The 22,712-nt window shown below is 37.4% G+C and overlaps 1 protein-coding gene across 1 annotated transcript; it reads left to right on the top strand.

Annotated features, from left to right (window-relative positions):
* Positions 1 to 17,670: 17,670 nt before the first annotated feature.
* Positions 17,671 to 22,033, top strand: TRUB1 (TruB pseudouridine synthase family member 1). Its single transcript, XM_088132583.1, has 3 exons — positions 17,671 to 17,806; positions 19,325 to 19,429; positions 21,427 to 22,033. Exons 1-3 carry the CDS (start codon positions 17,671 to 17,673, stop codon positions 21,654 to 21,656), a joined length of 471 nt encoding a protein of 156 aa, XP_087988709.1. The 3' UTR covers positions 21,657 to 22,033.
* Positions 22,034 to 22,712: the final 679 nt, after the last annotated feature.

Genomic DNA, 22,712 nt, shown 5'->3' on the forward strand with positions numbered 1-22,712 from the left:
CCCCATGATTTTTGCTTCTACTTTCTCAACTAAATTTCCAGTTTAACAAAATTCCACTCTAACTTTAACAAAGCCTAATCCTTCCTTTTGGGAAGACAGTTAGCTAGAAGCCAGCTTTAGTTTTCTTTCATGATCTTTTCCTGAGAACAAAATTAAAGGCAAACTTCAAATCCATGAAGGCAACAAAGAGGCGCACATCAGATGCTGACATGTATGTTTCAGCCCTGTATCTTAAAATAATAAATCTATCCAATGTTGAATTACCTTGCCTAGAAACTGCCTGCTCAGGGCCCAGTAATTTATTATATCGAACAATCAAGTTTTCCATTAAGATAAATGGTATATATAATGTATCAATTGCTGAAATCAGGGTATTTCAAACAGTATCCCTACTAGTTATAAGTAGGGATGATAATAACTTGCAGCTAGGATATAGGTGTGACACTTCAGACCATGGTCTGAAATTTAGTTGTCTCAGTAGCAGTTCCTCTTTCTCTTTTAGCACAGCTCCAATAATATAATGGGCCATTACCACTTATTTAGCCCTGTCAAACAGCAAATAAATCAAGAACATTAAAATACATCCAACAAGAAGCATTCTCCATTCTCCATTCTCCATATCCATCCATCCATCCATCCATCCAATATTTAAGCCACCTCAATAACTGAAGCAACTCCAGGCAACATACAATACATTCAAAATATTAAAGCAAAGAAAAAAACCCACTAAAGTAGTAACAAAATCATACTGGGGAAGGAGAAGATCCTAAGTACCAAGGGAATAATGTCCCAAGATCATTGCAGGGTGACGAATCACTATTCGTCCCATCTCAAAGCAATAACCCACTGAGCAGGACCAAAGCGGGGCTCACTCTTGTCGCACGGGAGGCCGCCCCAATTGGTCTCACAGTCTCACTTCCAGGGCACGGTGCAGCTCCCATGGATGCAACCAGAGAAGAGAAGGCATCTGTCGCAGAGGGGACCTGTCCAGCCATAATGGCACCTGAGAGGGGAAGGGTAGTTACTGGTTGTAGAGGGCACAGGGAATGGCCTTGAAGGGAGAGCCTCTACTAAGGCAGTGGTTGGATAAGAAGGGCTTGAGTCTGGGCCAAGAAAGTAGCGTGAGAAAATATCAAGAGAGAGAGATGTTCTAGGCCTTGCTGAAAAAGGCCTAGATGACAGCAGAGTTGGGACCATGCAGACTTCAGGGGGGGTTCTTTAGAAGTGCCTGGCAAATTTGAACCCCATGCCTTGAATTTGCCACGATGCCAAATTTGGGGAGTGTTGCAGTCTGTATACAGCAATGGGTACAGTGCAGATTCTAGCTGCAAGAATTAGACCTTTGTTGCATTAAGGACTCACTAAGTGGAAACTATGAGTATTTACAGCTCTGTCAGTGCATTTCCTAGGCCCTAGAATGCAACTACTTGGAAGATACCTTGTTTTGAACAGAATGCTAAAACTACTTACTGATACTTGCTCCACCAATCCACAAGGTATATTCTGAGGCAACAGGATCAATAATGGTCCTTCAGCAAAAAAACACAGTTAAGCAAAAGTCCTTTAGTATGAAATGCAGCCTTTTTTTCAAGTCAGGGATTTCAATTTTTTTCTGGGAATGAGAGACTCTGTGAAAATCTGTGCTATGGTGTCCATTCTCTAGGTGGTTGAAAAATTGCTTTTTGAAAAATGAAGAATTACAGACTAGCTGCTTTTTTTTCTCCTAAACCCCTAGGAGTTAGCTAACATATAGAAGATTAGAACTGACTTTCCTACACTAATTGCGATTTCTCATTTAAGTAGTACAGGTGACCTAAGCATTTGATCTTGAAGGTTGCCATCTCTCTAGAGAGCTTTATTATTAAGATGTCATCTCAATAACATTACTTCCAAGCTCCAGATGACCTGTAAGGTTAGGGATGAAAAAAAAATGAAGGGAACAAGAGGAATAATAGCTTATCATGGTCTTGAACCACTCAGATCTTTATAGTCAACTAAATTCCCAGGGATCGATGGAAGCCATTTTAACTGTCTATAATCGAACTGCAAACTTCAAAAGAATTCTTGGAGCTTAATGGTTATTTTCCTCTAGACTGAGACTTTTGCCAGCTTATATGTTTTAACAGCATCCTTCCCTAGTGATGTCTTCCTTGTTTTTAAGGCAGGATGCCTTAGTTTTAGATCACAAACATGACATATTTGATACGTTGCATGTGCATTTCATACTCAGGAACCAAGCATCCAAATAAACAAACAAATAAACAAACAAACAAACAAATAACTTGTAGAATCAGATGTAATGTTAAAAAGCCATTTTATAGAGATAATTATTAACAGTTGATGCAAAAGCAGCTTAGATGCCTAAATGGAAGCAGAGTTGATTCAGTGAGCAACTTTCTCATCTAATATTTCCTATTAAGTATAGGCTGGTCCTCTTGTACACTGCAGAACTGAAATAACATTGGATGTCTTCAAAATCTTCCTATCCATATATATGGAATTGTAGAAATCAAGAGTTAGTAAAACAATGTGAAAAGCTGGTGGTATTTGCCCTTTTGTTTCTTGCCACATTGCACTTAGTTTTTAATATTAATATCTAAAACTGTGAGCATCTAAAACAATTTAGATATGATATCTAATATTCTAATAAGCCTTTGGATCTCCTAAAAAGATGCATAGACTCCTGTTGATGAAGCAGGATTACCATGGAAAGTGAAACATCTCTCTTGTCAAATATGCATTTAACTTCTAAGTGTGATACCTCACAATGGAATACATAATGGTGCTTTTTAGATTTTTTCAGTCCTTCTGTCCTTTTATTTGTAGATTTATTCCTTGGCTTCAGATTTTATATTTGATTGTATTATATTTCTATACGTTACTGCTTTAATCTCTGTTTGTGGACTGTCCAGAGAGCTATTAGCTACAGTATTGGCATTCTAAAAATGCATCAAATAAAGCATCTGGTATATATTGCATTCCAGTTAATTGATAAGGGCTAGATGGCTTTCTTTTCTGAAAACGGATTTTTACAAACTGTTCTTTTGGATAATAGTTAGCTTTCAGCAACCTTGTGATGCTGCATATTCAATAGCACTTTGGCTAAACTTCCTTACTGCGAGAAGCTCTTCATTTTAATGGAAATGCTAATTGGTAGCAAAGGTGTAAATTTTACTTGTCGCAGGGCAAAGCTATCCTTTCTGAAATCTATTAAATACCTGCAGTGTGCAAGTAATTACTATGAAAGATTATAAACAATTTTAAATTGGCACTCAGTTTTCATGAATGTATTTAAGTCTGAGCATTAGTTCTGCTGAACAAATAAAGATTTAAAGCTACTTTACTAGGCTGACTTGGTGCTTTGTTATTTGTAATGCCAAACTTGCCATTTTCCCCATTAGTTCCTCATTACTAAAATAGAACTCTTGGTTCTATTTTAAGGTCTATTCAGTTGATGAAAGTTATTAAATCTTAACCATTAATAGCAAACTCTTTAGTAGTATTCCCCCTAATAGATTTGTTCACAAGAGAAAAAAGTTGATCTAAAAGTTGCTTCTGTGTAGTAAATTGATAACAGTTCATCTGCATGTACAGGTCATCATCTCCTTGTGGAATCATCAAGGAGATGATGGCGATCATCAGGATCTTGAAAATGCCCTTATTTGTTTGATAGAATGTGAGTTGTGATGTCAACCTGGCTGCTCTTCTAAGAACACTTTCCTGGAGTAAACTATATGGAAATCAGTTTTGAAACTATAGGTGTCCATTATGAATTACAATGATGGGGAAAAAATGACACAATATGTGTCATACTGTCGCAGTGAAATCTCCTGGATTTGAAAAGGCTTTGTTCTTGAAAATTAGAGGCAGAATTTTGGGGAACTGGTGAAGGAAAGTACTATGCTTGCTTTAGGGTAGGGGTCTGGTAAATGGCTGGAATAAACCACAGAGGATGTAGGAACTGCAGGGAAAAAAGCAAAGAACTTTGCTTTGGGATTCAAGTTTAAGAAATAGATAAATGTTTAAGCAGAAGTTGTATTAAATTTTAATTTCTTTCATCTGTATGTGCTTACGTATATCTTTACACAAGTTCAGTGACTGTATATTCAGTATTTTATGCCAATAACAGAGTGTGAATGAAGATAATTCCTTTCTTTCAAATCTCTTGAGATCGTAATTTTTTTCCATAGCAATTATTTGAGCTCAATAAACCTTGCAGGCTAATAGAACTGTAACAAGTCAGTGCCATCTTGTGGTCTTTTGGATTTTACAGTTTAACCAGTTTGCCAGCTGCTGTATATTGGAAATTGGACAGCTCTATACTCTAGAGTCTGCAACATTGTATGTTTCATTTTTAATATTTTAAAGTTAAAAAGTGATTTTTATATATTTTGTCTTTTTAAAATTATGCTTGATTTTTCTTTATCTCTTGTGAGATTGGTCTGTTTCCCAGGGTGGTAGGGACAGAGAAGGGCTGATAGGAGTAGTCACATGTCTCAAAGATATATGGCCGGGTGGCACTATAGTAATTATTTTATTATTTCATCTTTTACCTGTTTACTTACTAGAAATGCAGCAGCGTGTAGGACCCTTATCTTTCTCACATACCTGAGAACATGAAGTAAAGTTTCCCATTTAGGTGGGATAGGTGGTGGCAACAGGAATTTAAAAGTCACTACCCTAGGGCAGGAGGTGGAGCAAGGGTGTGAAGAAGACTCAGGTTTTCTGGGAGAGGAGGCTAGAGACCTCCAGTTTACTACACTGTGGGTTCAGTCTTGTTCCTCCCTGAGCCCAGTTGCCTCCCTGACACCCAGTCATGAAATAACTTTTAAAAGTGATGTTTTGTTATTACATCTCAATGCAGTTAATGTACTCGGAATATGTAGAACAAGGAATAGTATATTGGATTGATTTAAGAACAGTTTTTACACTATGAAAATAATAGTATAGTTTCATATACAGTCATAATGTTCAAGTTTGAAATACCAATTCATTTGAACAGAACTGTATGACATTGGTATGCAATCTCATATGGCCTTATAAGTCATTGTACCAGCTTCCTGGCTTTCCAAGAGTAAGAAGTTCTTTGAGTCTTTTTAGTTATCTACTACAGATGCTCCTTTAAATGCCAATGCCTATTATTTGTCTTTGTGGAAATAAAGTTACCTTGGGACTTAGTTCACTCTCAAAGTAGGGATGACTATATAGAATCAAGCAATGTGCTACTTGTAGGGTAAAGATCTTCAGCAGTGGCAGGACAATTACAGCATCTTGTAGTAAATACATACGATAGATAGATAGATAGATAGATAGATAGATAGATAGATAGATAGATAGATAGATAGATAGATGATAGATGGATAGATGGATAGATAGATAGATAGATAGATAGATAGATAGATAGATAGATAGAATGTATTTACTACAAGATACTACATATGAAATTGATGATCATTAGCATTGGTATAATTGGTTAATCATACACCTGACTTTAATCCCACAAGATCCCTGACTTTGTGCAAGTGTACAAAGTGTGCAAGTGTAAGAATTGATGCTGGTTTGAAGCCAAAGGGTAGTCACACCAAATATTGATTTGATTTAGATTTCTGTTATGTTTGCTCACTTTGCATTTTGTAAATTGATAAACATAAACAATTACAATATATATTTTTGAAAGCACTCTTACTTTACAGCATTTCACACCTGCCTAAAACTTTTGCACAGTACTGCACATTGCTGTGTTATTACAAAGTCAGCCTTTTCTTGCTGGGGAAGAATAATGCTAGAAGAAGATACAATATTGGTTGATATTAAGACATCATATTGGCTGTTAAATTTAAACAAGTTCATGATGCCTATAATTTGCTCTTTGTCCCAGATTTTGCTCCGAGGGCTTGAATTGCTTCATGTTTCTGCATTCATCTGATCTGCATGTTTGAAATTCCTTGATTGTATAACTGGGAGGGGATAATGTTTACATTCTTTCATAGCAACGTAGAGGAGAAAAAAATTAGTTTGAATTTGTATTTTGCACATAGGACTCTTGGTAAAAACAGTAAAAAGCTGTTGTAATTTCTCCCCACAACATTCTACTGATATTGTAAGAATTATACATCTCATCAATTCTGAGCTAATTATGTGATATAATAAATAATAGGACTGTGCAAATCAGTTGGAAGGGCTCTTCACTTGAAGCAACACCACAAGCCAAATGTTATTCCTCAAACCATTGTAGCAGTCATGTTTATCCAAGAATTTGGTGTAGCCTTTGCAGGTCATCTCAACATGCACATTCCTGCATGGAAGACACAGCCTTCTTTCACTTCATTGCCTGTTCCAGTAAAAGTGGTTTGGGGTAGATACACGACATGTACAGATGACCTGGGAAATTTCTTGAGGTTGCTGTACAGGACCTTAGAGAGGATGCAGCCACTTCCATGCTTTGAGGAGTGGTGCTTTTGTGTTGCCACAAAGTAGCATCAAATGATTGTTCCAGTGATTTGCATTGCCTTACTAAGTATGTCCTGCTAGAATCATATGTTTTGGGCTTATCCATAATCACTTGCTTTGCTGAGTAGATAGAAAATATCTGGATATTATGTCTAATCTCATCTGTGTGAGAATTTACTTTATGATTACCATTCTAATATCCCAGGAGTAGAATTCCAATCATGGGATGCTGCACTGGAGGAAAATTATCACATTTTCATTGCCTTGCAATTCCTGGTGTTTTTCCCAAGCTATTTCGGAGGGGTCTCAAATTCTCTCAAATCCAGCTTCCACATTGTGGATGGAATAGAGGAGACTTGGGCAAAAGCAGTTCAGTTGGGTCTGAAACCCATCTGCAGTCGGAATGAAATGACATGAATGAACGTAACTTAAAGCTAGCTAGATCCTCTAAATAATACATGGAGTTTCCTAAATGATGCAACTCCAGGGTGCTTGCTGTTCCAGACAACTGCATTACTTAATCTAGACAGTGCCCTCTCAAATTCCTTGCAAAGTTGAGATGATGTTTTATGATCTCCCTTCTTTCCAGAAATTACATCTCTAAACATTCTACCATTCCAAGAATTGCCTAAGTTGCTTTTGTTATTGGAACCAGATGGTTAATTTCCTCATTATCAATCCTTTCATTGCTACTTGCTCTTTCTATTCTCTTCCAGGTATATGCAAACGTGTATTCAAATAGACATGAGAATAGGAAATCTTTTCCAGAGGCATGGAGCATACATAGGCTTATGTACTCTATTTCATAAGAATAGAGAATAGCTGCTGTAAACAGAATGATTACTCAGTCAGTCACCAGGTTCAAATAGTTTTAGTATAACTTGCATACCCATGCCCATTACACAAGAGAAAAACATGCAATTACTACATCTACTTCATAGCACTTGGACTGGTACATTATTTTTCATTGTCAGTATAGAAAGAGATGAATGCAGAGATGGAAGGAATTTCCTTTTTTTATCAAAAAAAGGAAAAGGCACGATGGAAATGGTTGTGCAGGAGTTCAGGAAAAGTTCAAGCCAGCTGAAAATAGCCCTGGGTTGCATAGAAGAAATGGGTAATAATTACTTCTTTCCAGAGTAAAAAGATGTAAAATATTTTGCTTTCATATTATTTGAGTTAGAAAAAAATATTCCAATAATAATTCAGGTAAATTTAAGACAAACAATGTTTCATGTTGCTTATGCGTATACAACTTTATTCTGTTGTAAAGAAAACCCTGGACAGTGTTCCAAAAAACTATGGTTTATTATGCTGGTACTAAAATTGTTATGAGAACATATTTAGAGAATCCACAGTCACAACACGCACACACATGTGTGGAGAGACAGAGAGAATAAATACTTTAGATTGGCAGATCCTAAATTTTGGGGGGCATTGATGCACACAGAATAGGAGTGGATGCTCCCGTTGTTGTGTTGGCATTAGAAGCATATTGTTGAGAATGAGCAAACACCAGCTTAAGTGGCTAGAAAGATTTCTATATTAAAACTTCTCCAAATATATAGCGTTCCATTGTGGGGTCCATAATTTTCCTTGAAAACTCTATTCTGTCCACCACTCAAACCATTACATCTGATTTCCCTCCAACATATGACTAGAAAGTGATCAGTTACTTTAGCTAGAAAATCTGGAAAATCTCTCTTCCAGAAAAGAGCTTTGTATCTTTCAAGATGGGGCCACCTGTTTTGTGGCTGAGGCCTACACATTTCTTAATTTTCTTTCTTTTCTTTTTTTCCAGCCCCAGTGGTGCAATTATATCACTGGAAAGACATGAGGCTAACATTTTGGACCTTTGGGTGGTGATAGTTTTTGATGATGATGATGATGATGATGGTGATAATGATGTTCCTATTTTGCTTCTTCCTTTCACAACTTCCATTCCCCACCCCGCACCCCCACACACACTGCTGAATTTCCGTGGCATAACCAGAGTACATGTGAAGAACAGTAAAAAAAATCACTTAAGGGATCTTGGATTCTCCCCCAGTCCTGCTTTAAATGGAGACTTGATGGAAGGGACTTTGTGGCTTAATAACTGATGTTTCCTTTCAGGTCCCACTAATTCTCTGAAGTGAGATCTTTTTTCTGGATCTTTCTGCCACCCCTGAATGATCTTTTAAGTTTCAGACAAAAAGCTAAACAAAAAAACAATTTTATCCATGCAATACAGGAGTGCTCTTCCAATAGCTAAAATTATTGCTAGGCTTCCGCTTTGCTGCTTGGCTTGTGAATGGACATACACACAGATGAATCTCTTCTGAGCTTCTGAGGAATAATATTCCACTAATTGGACAGCAACTTGCAACTATTGCCATTAATTCTTTTACAAGTTAAAAAGACCCGGGGGGAGGGGAAGCTATAGATAGCTAGTCTCCTAGCAACTGCTATGCAGGACTCAGTATTTATAATTACCAATAGCAGGTATAAATGGTAAATTATCTGCACTTGCTTTGTGGTTGTGGTAGAAAAGAGATCCTTGATGGATTTTTCTTTCTGTTTCTTGCATGAGGTCTGTTCTTGCATTTTGGCATTCTGTCGAAATGTTGTTAAGTGTGGTGGGAATTTCCAGAACCTATATTTGCTATATATTCAGAGCTGATTCATGTTCATTGTTCACTAAATAATTACCTATTGGCTCAATATGAATGATTTGAACCAGGTATAGGCAACTACAATTTCCACAGTCCACTATCATTGGACATCCTGGCTAGGGTACTAGATCGCTTATCTGGATTTTTTGTGATTACGCTCTCAGAATTTCTGGCTAGCATGGATGTTGGCCCTGGTGCCTAGAGATTTGAAGAGCTGTATTCCCAACAAATCTGGAAGGTGTCAGGTTGGACAGGCTAGTTTAGATAATCACAAATTAACTGAAGTGACAATAGGCTTGTTTCTTACTCATGTGAGAGGAATTATAGAATCAGCTTCACTATTGACTAAATCACTATTTCCACCAATGTCTTACATGGAAGATGCTTCCTTTGAGTTTTTCTGGAAGTGATTTCACCTAATTTAAAATATGTATATACTTTTTTTTTTTGGGTGCCTTCAACTCAACTTGAGTCTGGGTGGGAGTCAGCTGTTTGAGATTGACCAGAGCTTGAAATAGACACCACAAGAAATACAAGAATTCTACTGATACAGGCTATGATAAAAAATTTTCTGAAAGCTTAACAGTGTTTCTCCTCTCCTCCCTTTTATATTGAAGAAAGTCAAGATAGGGCAATCTTAAGTTTCTTCTTCATGCCTTCCTGTTTTCCAGGGCTAAGTTTATGTTGTCCTAATAGTGCATCTCCATATTCCTCTACAATGGGAAACAGCAAGCATATACAAAATTTAAATAAGCACTAAAGGGCAAAAAAAAAAAAAAGTATCCAAAATTCCACTAATGATAATTCATAATTAACTAGGGTAAAAGTATGTTGGAATAATACCAATTTTAGCAGCTACTGGAATGCAAGTAGGCTCCAAACAGACCGCTCAGGGAAGGTTATCTAAAGAATGGGAGTTATCATTGAGAAGAACTGTCATTTTGTCTGCATCCATGTATCTCTTAAATACATGGGTGGTGGGGAGGAATCTCAACAGGCCCACCTTAGATGACCATACCAGATGGGCAGATTCAATTCTGGCAAGGCACTCCTTATCATAACCTAGTGCTGCAGTATAAAGGGTTTTCATAGTGTCTGCAGGTGCTTTGTCTTTCCCATTCTTCCTTAAAAGGCTCTGGATTTCTCTAACAAAACCACTGGGGAGGAATCTGCAGATGCAGTAAGTACAAAAAATACTCTTATCTCTGCTTGGATACATCCACTTCTGGTCTTCTGTCATCTTTGTTCTAAGTGTCTGTTAAGTTGCTGGATTTTCTTCAAGGGACCTTTTGGGGTTGTTGAATGCACAAAAGACTTGCTGGAGCCATCTCATCCAGTGTTCTACTTACCTCCACATTCCACAGATCAACCAGATGTGAGGTTCAACAGCCCATCTAATTGTTGGGAAAGACTCTTAGCACCCTCTGAAACCCCAGGGTATATGTGATTCAGGGTGACAAAGAAATGATCAGACCATAGCCAGACTTCAAAGCAATGCATCATGGAAATGTTTGTGTTTTGTATTCAGGAGCTCCTCCTAAGTAGTTACGTACCACAGAAACATCAGCAACAACCATGCCTTGTATCCTCTGAGACACAAACCTACATTTTTAACTTGCTTCTTCTTACTGCTGAGACCATGCCTTGTTGCTTAATCCTTTGAACTTGCTGCTTGTATTTTGCTCATGTATTGTGACCTCCGGACCATTTTCTACATGTTTTTCTGCTAATTCTGTTGCAATTATTTAGATAATTTAAGCATCAGATTAATTGCATAAGCTTTAGCACGTTGCCTAAGACAAATCACTGCCTTAAATGAGGTGTCTATCTGAAAAAGAATAAACATATTTTCCTAGGAAAAGGCATAGTTTCCAAATGCATTCATAGACTAGAACAACCTGATTAACTCCAGCTTTAATAACCCTGGCTCTCAGCTTGGGCACTCCTTAAATACAAACAGGTATGGATAGATTTACAAGATGGTGGACTGATGGCTTGCAAATGCTTATGATATATGACTATAACGACAGTCTTGTCATGTCATTGTGATAAAATTTTAAAAGGTATGGTTTTTGCCATGCATGGACAAAACTAATGCAATATACTGTTGATGTTGAGCAAGCGTGACTTAACCTCATTCTTCTTCTGCCGTTGGTATGTACTGTAACTTGTAACAACAGATGCCTCACTTTTTCCCCATGCTGATATTTACAAAACCTCTGTTATCGCAGTATCACTTTGATGGCAGAAGTGCAGCACTTAAAATTCTCTTTTCTTTGAGCATTATCTTTGTGAGAAATATGTTGTTGGGCAGCCAATATAAATGGTGTAAATAGAAGATTCAATAAATAAGAGATTGATCTTATAAACCCAACAGGGAATACATATCTCCTTAGAGACTATGCCTTTCTATTTCCCCATTGCAGAATATTTGTTTTCTTCTTGACTGATTTATGAAATGCCACAGCATTATCATTAATGATATTTCATTTAAACTGCTGCTGGGCACAGTAGAAGCATCTGCCATCAAGAATCCAAATGTTCTCTTTGTATAAAGTGAGTTATTAAAGTTGTTTCCTTCTGATACAGCATAAGAAATGAAATGTTTTCTTTTCAGGGAATAACCTTCTTATCTGTATCATGAGAGCCATCTGTTCAAAAAGAGAATTGTAACTGCTGGGAAGATTAGAGAACAAGTATAAAAGAATAATGGGAAAAACCCATTCATATTTGCTTGCTTCTTCTGCAAAAGCCCATGGTATTTGCTTAAACAAAGAAGGATGAGATTAATGATGGAACAAGCAATAAAAATATTTTGATCAAATTTCAAATGGCTGAAGTTTCTAAATTCCATATATGATTCTGTGCTCAGGTGACACTTCATGCTAACCTTAATTTAGCATGACTTGAACAAATCAAATCAAGTCCTGGGCTTGTAAGCTTTATTTACTTCCATATACCCAAGTTTTCATTTTTGCTTCTGTTAATCATAGTTCATTATCTCTCTAGACCAACAGCTATGGTTAACTTTAGGATTAGATTCAGACCAACCAATTACAAGCAATAGTTACTGGAGCTGTCTTTTTTAAACAATCAACAGTTAAACTTAATCCCAGGTTCAAGTTTGGGTGAGGCATAAATTGAGGTTCCTCAAAGCTGATGCCCAGATCCTCTTCCCAGCTCTATGTTCCAAACTTTGATTAAGTGCAATGAGTAAATGTATTTATTTATTTATTCAATTTGCATGGCTGCCCAACTCAACAAGTGACTCTGGATGGCAAACAAAATTAAACATAAAATAAAAACAATTACAGTAATACAAAGATTAAAAAAATAAAAAAAGATTTGTTTTAAATGATTAGCAGCTGAGAATAAATCATACACCCTAATAATGAACATAACCAAGAAATGGGTCCTTGCACACACTTGGGGCCCAAGGTCCGGACACAGAAACAGACTTATAGAAAGCCAGCAGGGTTGGGGCCATTCTGATCTCTGGAGGAAGAATGTTCCATAGGGTGGGTGCTACGGCAGAAAAGGTATGTCTTCTAGGCTCCACCAACCAGCATTCCTTAGCCGATGGGACCCGGAGCTTGCCCATCTTACTAACCGGATTGGAGTATGAACAAAGAAATTGGATGAAACTCAGCTGAAGATGTAATTGAGAGTCTTTATTAGTTCTTGGAATATTTTTTGCCCTTTTGATTTGACAGGAATTGTTCTTGGTATGTTTCTAATTCTTTGATTTTCTTGACATAGGAAGACTAATTACAAAGAGATATTTTAAATTTACTGGACTGAAAGAAGCCTCCCAAAAATAAATATAATGCACATATGGATCTACATAACTGAAACATTCAAATATTATATTGACATTTCCTCTTGAATCTCTCATAAGAATAAAATGCTTTTTTCACTTGATATTTCACTAAATGTGTCTACATTAGCCTTTTCTATATTCTAGTTATTAAGATTAAGGTTAGTACATCTGAAACAATTTGACAAAGGAAGAATTTCATAACAGTATATAGACTAACAGAAAGAGCATTCAAATGAGAGTGTAGCCGTATTCTGTACATAAAGTTAATCTGAAAAAAAAAACACTGTATATTTTGCCTAAAATTGGAAGAGTATTTCAAGTAACAGATGGATTATATATTTTTCAAATGAGAGCTCATTGATTCTCCATGCCAGCAGTTCTTGGGCAAGCCCAAGGCACTAAGTGAAACTACCCTAATACCTGATTAAGCTTAATTTATCTGTTGGCCATCTTCTTCCACAAACTTCATGCAGACTCCATGGCTTTAGCATCAACCCCTCTCCCTCCCCTTCTCACACACTTTGCCTGATGAAGAATTCTGGAAACCCACAAGCCTGCCGGTGAGGTTGTGGCCTAATAAAGGTCTTGCTTATATGGAATATGTAGTCATGATATTTTATTTAGCAGCATCCTCTGAGGGGAATCACAAAAGTCAAGATGGCAGGGATGATGCATATTAAAAAGGAATCGGGCTTTGATTGCATGGTTGTGCCTGACATCTTTTTTTTTTTTAATCTCCTCCCCTGACATGGATGCCCCTGCTTCTAATTTTTTTCCCTTTGGTATTATGAATATATGTGTGTGTGTGTGTATGTATGTATGTGTATGTACACACACACATATACTCCGAGATAAATACTACCAAAACTAAAGTGAGAAAGGGGTTTTTTTTAGCTGCGTGTTCAGTATTCACATAGGTTTCACAGCTGCTTTGCGACTTAAGTCAAGCTGATAAGTAATGGCCAACTCAGACTCAGTGAATTTTGTGGCAAATGAGGATTTAAATCCAGGTCATTTCAGCCCCATTTGGCCTTCAGAACAGTACAGTACATTAGCTGTCCAACATTAGATTTCAATAGCACCAGCTGCTACAGCAAGAGCTTGTGCTTCTTCATCCAAGTTAAAATACAGGTAGTCCTCGTTTAGTGACTGCCTCGTTTAGCAATTGTTTGCAGTTACGATGGTGATGAAAAAATAACTTTATGACCAGTCCTTACATTTATGACTTTTGCAGATCTGTAAAGCAAATGAAATCTGAAGATTATAAGCACATTTGTGGTTTCACTTACGACCACTTTGCTTAACGACTGAGTTGCTGGTCCCAATGTGGTCGCTAAAGGAGGACTACCTGTATGGCTTTCATAAAAACGGAGAAAAAAATACACCTTGCATTTAAAGTGAAGCTCAGGTGGCTTACATTATTTTGGGGTTTTTTGTTCTCAGTTGCCTGCCATTTCTGTTTTTGGGGATTATATGTTGTGTGTTTCTACATGTGTTTGTAGTATTGTTTTTAATCTTTAAACATGTTCACTGCCCAGAGTCACTTTGGTGAGAGAGGTGGCCATATAAATCTAAATAAATTAATTTTCTTTGTGGAATACGAGGAAACAATGGAAATAAAACCCAGAAAACACTTTTGGTATTTTACCTGTTTTGCAGTCACAGTTTCAAATGCTCCGAATCATTTTTGCAATCAAGATACAGATTATCTTTTATTGGCCAAGATCACATTGCACTTACTTATTTTGGAGGACCAAAGGCCACAACAGAGAGTGGGGTATGAAATTTATGTGTGGCTCTGCCTCACATGCAGGTGGATTATTTTGGAAAGAGTCTTGGGGACTTTCCTTTTACATAATGTTTGCAGTCAGACTTGCTCTATTTTTTGGGACAGTTTCTGAAGACTACAGATAGGAGCTGATTCTAATACTATCCAAAAATGTACATCAGGGTTTCTCAAACCTGGCAAATTTAAGATGTGTGGACTTCAGTTCCCAGAATTACCTACCCAGCAGCTGGCTGGGGAATTCTGGGAGATAAAGTCCACACATCTTAATGTTGCCAAGATTGAGAAACACTGATGTACAAATTTGGCACTGCCTACCCAGTTTCATCCCTGGATATTCCACAGCAGTTGCAAATTGTGTTAGAATGTCTCCAGTTGCAGATGGCTGCTATTTATCTTCCAGAACTGTGCAGTCTGATTTGCATCTCATATTTGCTGCACTGTCAGAATCCTGCTCATAGGGAAGTCAGTGCATGTCCAGCGGACACACTAAGGCTTTTCTCCCTGCAGACAATTGCATTTAATGTGTAACTGCCTGCAGGAAGCTGAAAAGGTTGTAGACTGTGATGGATCTTTTTATTCTCCTGCCTCAGATTCATGCTACTGGCCCTACAGGACTTTGTTTGGGTTGTTGTTATTCTTGTTGTTTTTAATATAAAATTGAACATGCTCAAAATTCATCAGTTGCTAAATTAATAACCAATGTTGAAGTGGAAATAGAGATTTTATACTTTCTGGCAGATGGGTGACCCAAAGAAAATCTTCAGAACACCCTATAAAAATTCACAGGGAAGATTATGCAAATTCCTCCCTTGCAAACGTTTTGGTAAATTGCAATCCTGCAGAAAGCTCATTTTGCCTACAGAAAGAAGTAACTTCTGTGCAACAGAAAACTGGCAAGAACAAGTCAACCTGAAAAGGACGAATTAACTTGACAGAATTACAGTAATACTTGCAAATGGCCCTTGATGCTGGCTCCTTAAACAAATTATCTTCCAAATTTTCAGTCACTGATAAACTTTTCTCTTCCCTTGAATATATAAGTAAAAAATCAAATAGCTGTAGTGCTGCTATTCATTTGGCTTGATTATATTAAAAATAGAGATTTTTCCCTGTATGGCAGGTTGAGTTGGTCCACTTTGATTTCACATTCCCTGAAATGCTGAGGATTATAATGTCATTTGCTTTTGGCCAATACTAATCCCTAAATGGCATACTAAGAATGGGTCATGTATGAATGCAGTTATAATTATGAAAATGAACAACTATTTGATTTTTTACTTATATATTCAAGGGAATATATATGTAATGTATGTTACTAGAAATTTAATAAATAAATAAATAAACTGTGTTACATTATACATCATTGCAGAAAACTGAAGTTTCTCCTTTTTAAACGGGCATTTTATTTGATGGTAACCAGTTATTTTTTGAGCTGGTTCAAGAAGGCTGAGTTTTCATTTATGGATTATTTTTCCTATTAACCACCCAGAGTCAAATAGCTAAGGTGGAATAAATATTTTATGAATATTTATGAATTAAATGAATTAAATCAGCAGGGTTATGTCTTTTTGATAATGGTGGCATTAAATGATGGATTGCTTGAGGATGTGCCATTAAGTCAGTGCTGACTCCTGGCAACCACATAGATAGACCTTTTTCAAGAGGATCTATCCTCAACCTGGTCCTTCAGGTCTTCCAATGGAGCACCCATAACTGCCCCAGTTGAGCCCAACCACCTCACTCCTGGTTGTCTTCTCTTTTTTTTCCTTTTTGTCCAGCATTATATGCTTCTTTGGAGAGTTAGGTCTTCACAATATGTGTCTAGAATATGATAATTTGGCTATCCAGTTTTCTCAGGAGCTTTCCCCAATACCAAAGATCAAAAGCATCAATACTGTTTCTATCCTGCTTCTTCAAAGTTCAACTTTCACTCCCATACAGTCTCATAGGCAAAACCATTGCTTCGATGATTCTGGTGTTTGTAGGTATAAACATGTCATGGCAGATGAATATCTTTTTCAAGGCCCTCACTGCTACCCTACCAAATGCTAGCCTGTGGTATATTTCTTGACAGTGGTTCTTATACTGTGGATAGTTAATCCTAAAGGACAGAAGCTATCCATCACTTTAATATGATTCAAAGACTGTCTGCTGTACCTGGTGTTAGTCTGATCTTCTTCACATTTAACTTTAGTCTCATTTTAATTAATTAAATTTATTCAATTTTGGCGCCTGACTGTGCAATGTGCAATAAAACCAAACAAAAGAGAAAATACAATATAATAAAATTAGGGAAAAAAAAGAATGGAATAAGAAATGGAATAAATAACAAGTTTAGATGGCAAGTCCAACTAACAATACCTGCACCCCCAAATATATCTGCCAGGAGTCCCAACCACCCAAACTCAAGGTTTGGGAGAACATGCAGGTCTTCAGGGTTTTCCAGAGTGCTATAATTGTGGAAGCCACATGGATATCAGGAGGAATTCATTCCAGAGGGTTTGTCAGATGCTGGTTTCCCAACTTATGATATTCCTCAAGGTGATGTTGCATATGATAGGCTGCTGAACTCAGCCAAGCTAGCAATGCCTTCACAGGAATTCAAATACTTAGTTAAATTCAACCTATCAAAATGCATGACTACCTAATACTCACAAGCAGAAGGAAAGAGAATGCACACTGTAGTTCTGCACAGTTCTCGTTTAGATGCTCTCCTTTTCACAGTTCTGGTACAGATGTTTCAACTCCCCCCCCCCATGGTTACAATGATTATTAAATCTTTTTAAAACTTCTACCTTATTCTGAATTAATTCTATCAGATTTTTTCCCACTGATCACCTTTTAGTGAGAGGATTTAAAACAGTGAGAAGTTTTAATATACAAAAAACAGAGTGTGTCAGCTACTTGTATAGTTGTTTTTTCCCAAAGAATCATTAATCTCTTGTATGCTTTCTTCAATGAGCTATTCTGCCCTGAAGAAAGAAGAAAGGTTGTCCACACTGATTAAGAAAAGAGAAGCTGTGGAACCAAAGCCTGCCAGGCCAGCAATGGTCAGCAGTCTCACTCTGACAAACTTCAAGCCACTCTTTTTTTGTGGGTTGGAAAATTCCTATACATAATTTCCAGTTTACTTTGCACCCAGCACATTCCCAGTCAATCCCTACATTCAGATTAGAGCAAGTGCACATGCACCACTCAGTTCAGCTAGCAAAAATGATGTTTGATTATGTTTATTAAACATTAGCAAACATCAAAAACAGTTACCTGGCAAAAATGAGATAAAAGGCAGGCAAAAGCAGGGAGAGACATGAACAATAGACAAATGATAAAAGGGCAGAGGACTTACTATCAACCATCGACATTATCTCTCTCTATAGCTCTATACATCCATCTATGTCAGTGTTGTCCAAACTTGGCCACTTTAAGATGAGTGGACTTCAACTCCCAGAATTCCCCAGCCAGCCATGGGAGTTGAAGTCCACTCATCTTAAAGTGGCCAAGTTTGGACAACACTGCATTAGAAGCAACACTGTGGGTGATTAGCACAGACAATCTCAAAGGGTTAGAGAAAAATCCATCTAAGTACAGGTATGTGCTTTAAGATGGACTAGGTATGGAGTGGGCATGCAGTCCAAGTCCCCTCTGAATCCCTTTCTCTGTGCAAAGGAAGAGATGTGTAGGAGAGATTTGAGCTTAAGGGAGGAGCTTCCTCTTCCAAAACCCTGTTTGGAATCTAGACCACTGTTTCTCAATGTCAGCAACTTTAAGATGTGTGGACTTCAATTCCCAGAATTCCCCATCAGTACTGCTCAGCCTCAGCGATTTTCTGGGAGTTGAAGTCCACGCATCTTAAAGTTGCTGAGGTTGAGCACCACTGATCTAGACTGCTTGCGGATAAGGGAAGAAGATGCACCCCTTGGGCACTATTGACTTGATTATTTTTCAGATTTATAGACAAATATATATCAGTCCCTTGATCATTCTGGGAGGCTACAGCAATATCTTAAAATAGCCATAAAAACACTTATTTAAAAATGTAACCAGTAAAAATATAAACAAATTCAAGAAAATCATAAAATGCTTTTCTGCCTGAATAAGGAAGGTTTCAGGGGTAGAAAGGCCTTCTCACCTAGTGAGAGTAGGAAGCTTTATTCTATTTATTTTATATTTATTTTATATTTATTCCCAGGAGCAGCTTTTTCTACAACAGGGAAAGATTGAACCCTGTTTTTTTAGCTTTTGCTAGCATTTTAAAGTCACCTTTTATAATTACTGCTGGGTGATTATTATGACCTTTTATGACCCATTTTTCCTTCCTCAAAGGAGGGGCCTAAAGTATTTATAAAAATCCTAAGATTAATGGTTATATGGTGAACAATGGTTGAGCCACTACATTTTATTTCTGTTTGCTTTTCACTCTTTGCTGACTTCACAATCTCACCCACCCATATGTTACAGGATGAATAATTTATATTAGAACCCATAAATATTTCAATCGCTCTCTTGTTTGCTTAGTGCATTTCTGCATTTCTATGTAAAATAGATTTTTGTCCTACATTGGCAATTTACCATGTCACAGTTAACTTGTGGTGGCTGTTTTTATGCAAAAAGCTCGGTCGGTGACATTGGCAAAGGTAGACGGAAAGAAAGAGCAGACAACCATGTGGGCACCAGCGAACAGGGATGCATTTGCTTCCATATCTCTGGCTGCCAGATGTGAGTGCTGGGGCCAGGCTTGCTGTTTTCTGCAGTCTTTGTATGTCCTTAGAGCAAAAAGTGCACCTGAATGACCTGATTGTACTGTGGTCCATTGAGGACCGAAACAAAGTGGAATTGGGGGGAAGACAACCTCTTTTTTCTTCTGCCAGATGAACAGATTAGGTAGGCAAGGCAAGAACATTCTTATCTTTAAAATAATATTAAGACACCATGCTTTCCCTCTCCCTAGGTAATGATAATTGATAATACTGACCTGAAGCAAGATCTATTAGAGGAATTTGGATGTGACTGTATTTAATCCAAAGAATCACTGGGTTAGTTATAGATATTTATGTTATGTCACCAGGCCTGGGGTTCCCAGAGAACCAGAGACATGCTTAGATGGCTCCATTGTTGAGTTAGCTACCCTTATTCTCTCTTGCCTTGAGTTTGTATATTAGTTCTTTATCATATTTATCTTTTAATATTGATTTTTATATTTTTACATGGATTGTTATGTATATGTTGTTTTTAATTGCATTGTTGCATGCTGCCCAGAGTCGCTTTTCTGTGAGATGGGAAGCTATACAAATTTAATTAAGAAGTAAATATTTGCTCTACTTGAATCATGTTTCGAAATGCAGCTACATGCCAACAAGAACTGAAAATATACTGGTAGCTGTACAATTGGGATGGACAACCTTTTCATGTCTAAGGAACACGCTTGCTGAATATTTTATGGCTGCAGACTGCAGACTGACACTGAAGGGCTTACAAGAAAAATGTAAGACATAAATAAGAATACAAGAAATTCCATCTAAGCTGCTGCAAAACTATTTTAAAAAGTTTAAAGGGTGAGGAAAAAGTTAAGGGATCACACTAAGATACCAACTTCAGTGCTGTATGTTGAGAATCACTGATTAGGTCATAATGGTAATGTGCAGAGGGATGTCATGACGCACACTCCATGCTTATTACTTGCACCTCAATTTCTGATACGTCACATTTTTTGCATCATGTGTCTTCATCTGTCTTCTGACCTCTCCCTATAGATACTATGCTGATAGTGACTGTTTTGTAAAATGAGAGGCTGCGTCTGTTTTTCATTTTTAGAGAATTCAAGGGAAAGTTGCACATAATTGCTTATTTATTTGTGTGATTGGCAAAAAAAATGAGGCTTTTTAACAAAGATTATATATATACCTGCTGTGTTCAGAGTTCCTATGTATTAACTTTACAATCCATATAACAAACTGTAAGATGGATCAGCGTTATTATCTCCCATACGCAGGTGTCTGGGAGGATATAACTTGAGTGCCTAATGAATTCGTGGTAAATAGAAGATACAAAACAAGGACTTCCAGATAGTCTTTAACATAGAACATGTACATAGTACAAGTTCTCCCTCAACAGAAGTATTAAGTATTGCCCTGAAAAACAAATGGATCTATTTGCAGTGATGTTGGATGGGATGGAGGAATTAATAATGAAAGGAGAAAACAGCAGTACATGAAATGTAGGATAGGGGAATAAAATTAGCCACAGATAGTGGTCAGTCACAAAACAGTTTATGATGTGACACAAGCATTCTTGCACTGATGAGCTGCTTCATTCACTCAGTGCTGTAAGAACTCTGCCTGTGTGAAGGTGCAGCGTGTTACATTTCTTCCATTCCAGCTCAAATATGTTATGATGAAATCAATCATTATAATCTCTTTGTTCAATAATGGCTTTAAGATCAGTGACATGGTATCCCAAGGAGCTGAAATAATCCCTTTGGTTTTCAGACATTGCCTTTTCTAAGGCAGAATTGTGCATTTCTTCTTTTATATAGGCACTGGCCAGTTTATCCTGCATAGGAACTGGACCATTTATTCTTTTTCCTCCGGGATGCTGATTTAAATTCTGTAAAACATTGATGCATCTTTCACTGGTTTGTCTTTTGTTTTGTCCCTTCCTTTGCTCTAGAACTGCCCTCCCGTGCCAGCATGCAGAAGCTATTTCAAGCCAGTGAAACAAGGGACTGTTTACACTAGAAGAGCATGTGCTTTATGAAGACAATTGGACAATTAATAAAGTTGCCCGGGCCCCAGAATGTTGCAGGCTTCTTCTCCAGGCAGAGCCATCCCATAAGAAAGAAATGAAAAAAGAAAGAAAGAAAGAAAGAAAGAAAGAAAGAAAGAAAGAAAGAAAGAAAGAAAGAAAGAAAGAAAGAAAAGAGCTGGCTAAAGACAGAACTGTCTGAAGACATGCCAAGAGCTGTAAAGATAAGAGATAATTTGTGTCAAGGAGAGAGACTGAATGACTGAGAAGGTTTAAGATTGCTCTGGGATTGGCTTGTCTTATCTTCCCCTGTATATATACAGTCCTATGGATGGAAGATGACAAATTATAATCCAGTAAGAGCAATGCCTTTTCCTTGTCTTTTTCACACATTGAGAAACAGGAGACTCAGCCTTTTTTTTTTCTCTCCCATGTCTGTATTGTCGTCTGGATATATTTCACAGGGAAACAGATTCATAGCAGTACCCTTGAGAGGAGCTTGTAGGACAGACTTTTCTTCAATTTTATTTTGGTTTTTAATGGTATTTGTTTAACTGCATTTGTATACGTGTCCTGCTTTTCAACAACCCCCCCCCAAAAGACGGGGAGCATTCAATATGCAAATGAAATAAATGTAATATAAAATAATAAAAAATGAGTAGTAATCAATACAGAGAAGGCATGCTTCGGACCCCCTCAGTAAAAGAACTTCGATTAGTGGGGTCCAGAAGGCGGGCCTTCTCTGTGGTAGCCCCCGCTCTTTGGAACATTCTGCCCCCGGAGGTGCGATTGGCCCCCACACTCCTGGCCTTCCAAAGGGCCTTGAAGACCTGGCTCTGTCACTTGGCCTGGGATGGGGAGGGAACACTTTAAGCAGGGGGATGGCTAGCCCCATAGTGGCTGGCTGTCCTCAGCCCGATTTTCTATCTTCTTGGATTTTCCTTTTTTAGTACTGTTTTTAAATTTTAGATGTAGTATGTATTTTATATATATTTATGGTTTTAATGTTTTTTGTAAGTCGCCCAGAGTCCCCCATTGGAGGGAGATGGGCAGGGGAGAAATTTGATTAAATAAATAAATAAATAAACAAACACAATAAAAAGGCATTCACAGTAAAAATGGAATTTAAACACTCAAAACAGGTTTTAATAAAATGTGACTCAGCTTTGCTTGTATTTGTATTGAGAGATGAGAAATAACCAGTCTTTATAATAACATTTGATTTCACAACAATAATAGAGTGTTGCATTGGCATGGA

Source organism: Python bivittatus, unplaced genomic scaffold (genome assembly GCF_059951505.1).
Source record: "Python bivittatus isolate LINGU-HERP-01145 unplaced genomic scaffold, Pbiv_v1 ctg000980_np1212, whole genome shotgun sequence".
Lineage (NCBI taxonomy): Eukaryota > Metazoa > Chordata > Lepidosauria > Squamata > Pythonidae > Python > Python bivittatus.

Coding starts and splice junctions, on each gene's coding strand:
- TRUB1 (XM_088132583.1), top strand. CDS start 17,671: ATGAGCTATTCTGCCCTGAAGAAAGAAGAAAGGTTGTCCACACTGATT. Junction 17,807..19,324: donor CTTCAAGCCACTCTTTTTTT/GTGGGTTGGAAA, acceptor TTATGCAAAAAG/CTCGGTCGGTGACATTGGCA. Junction 19,430..21,426: donor CATATCTCTGGCTGCCAGAT/GTGAGTGCTGGG, acceptor CAAGCCAGTGAA/ACAAGGGACTGTTTACACTA.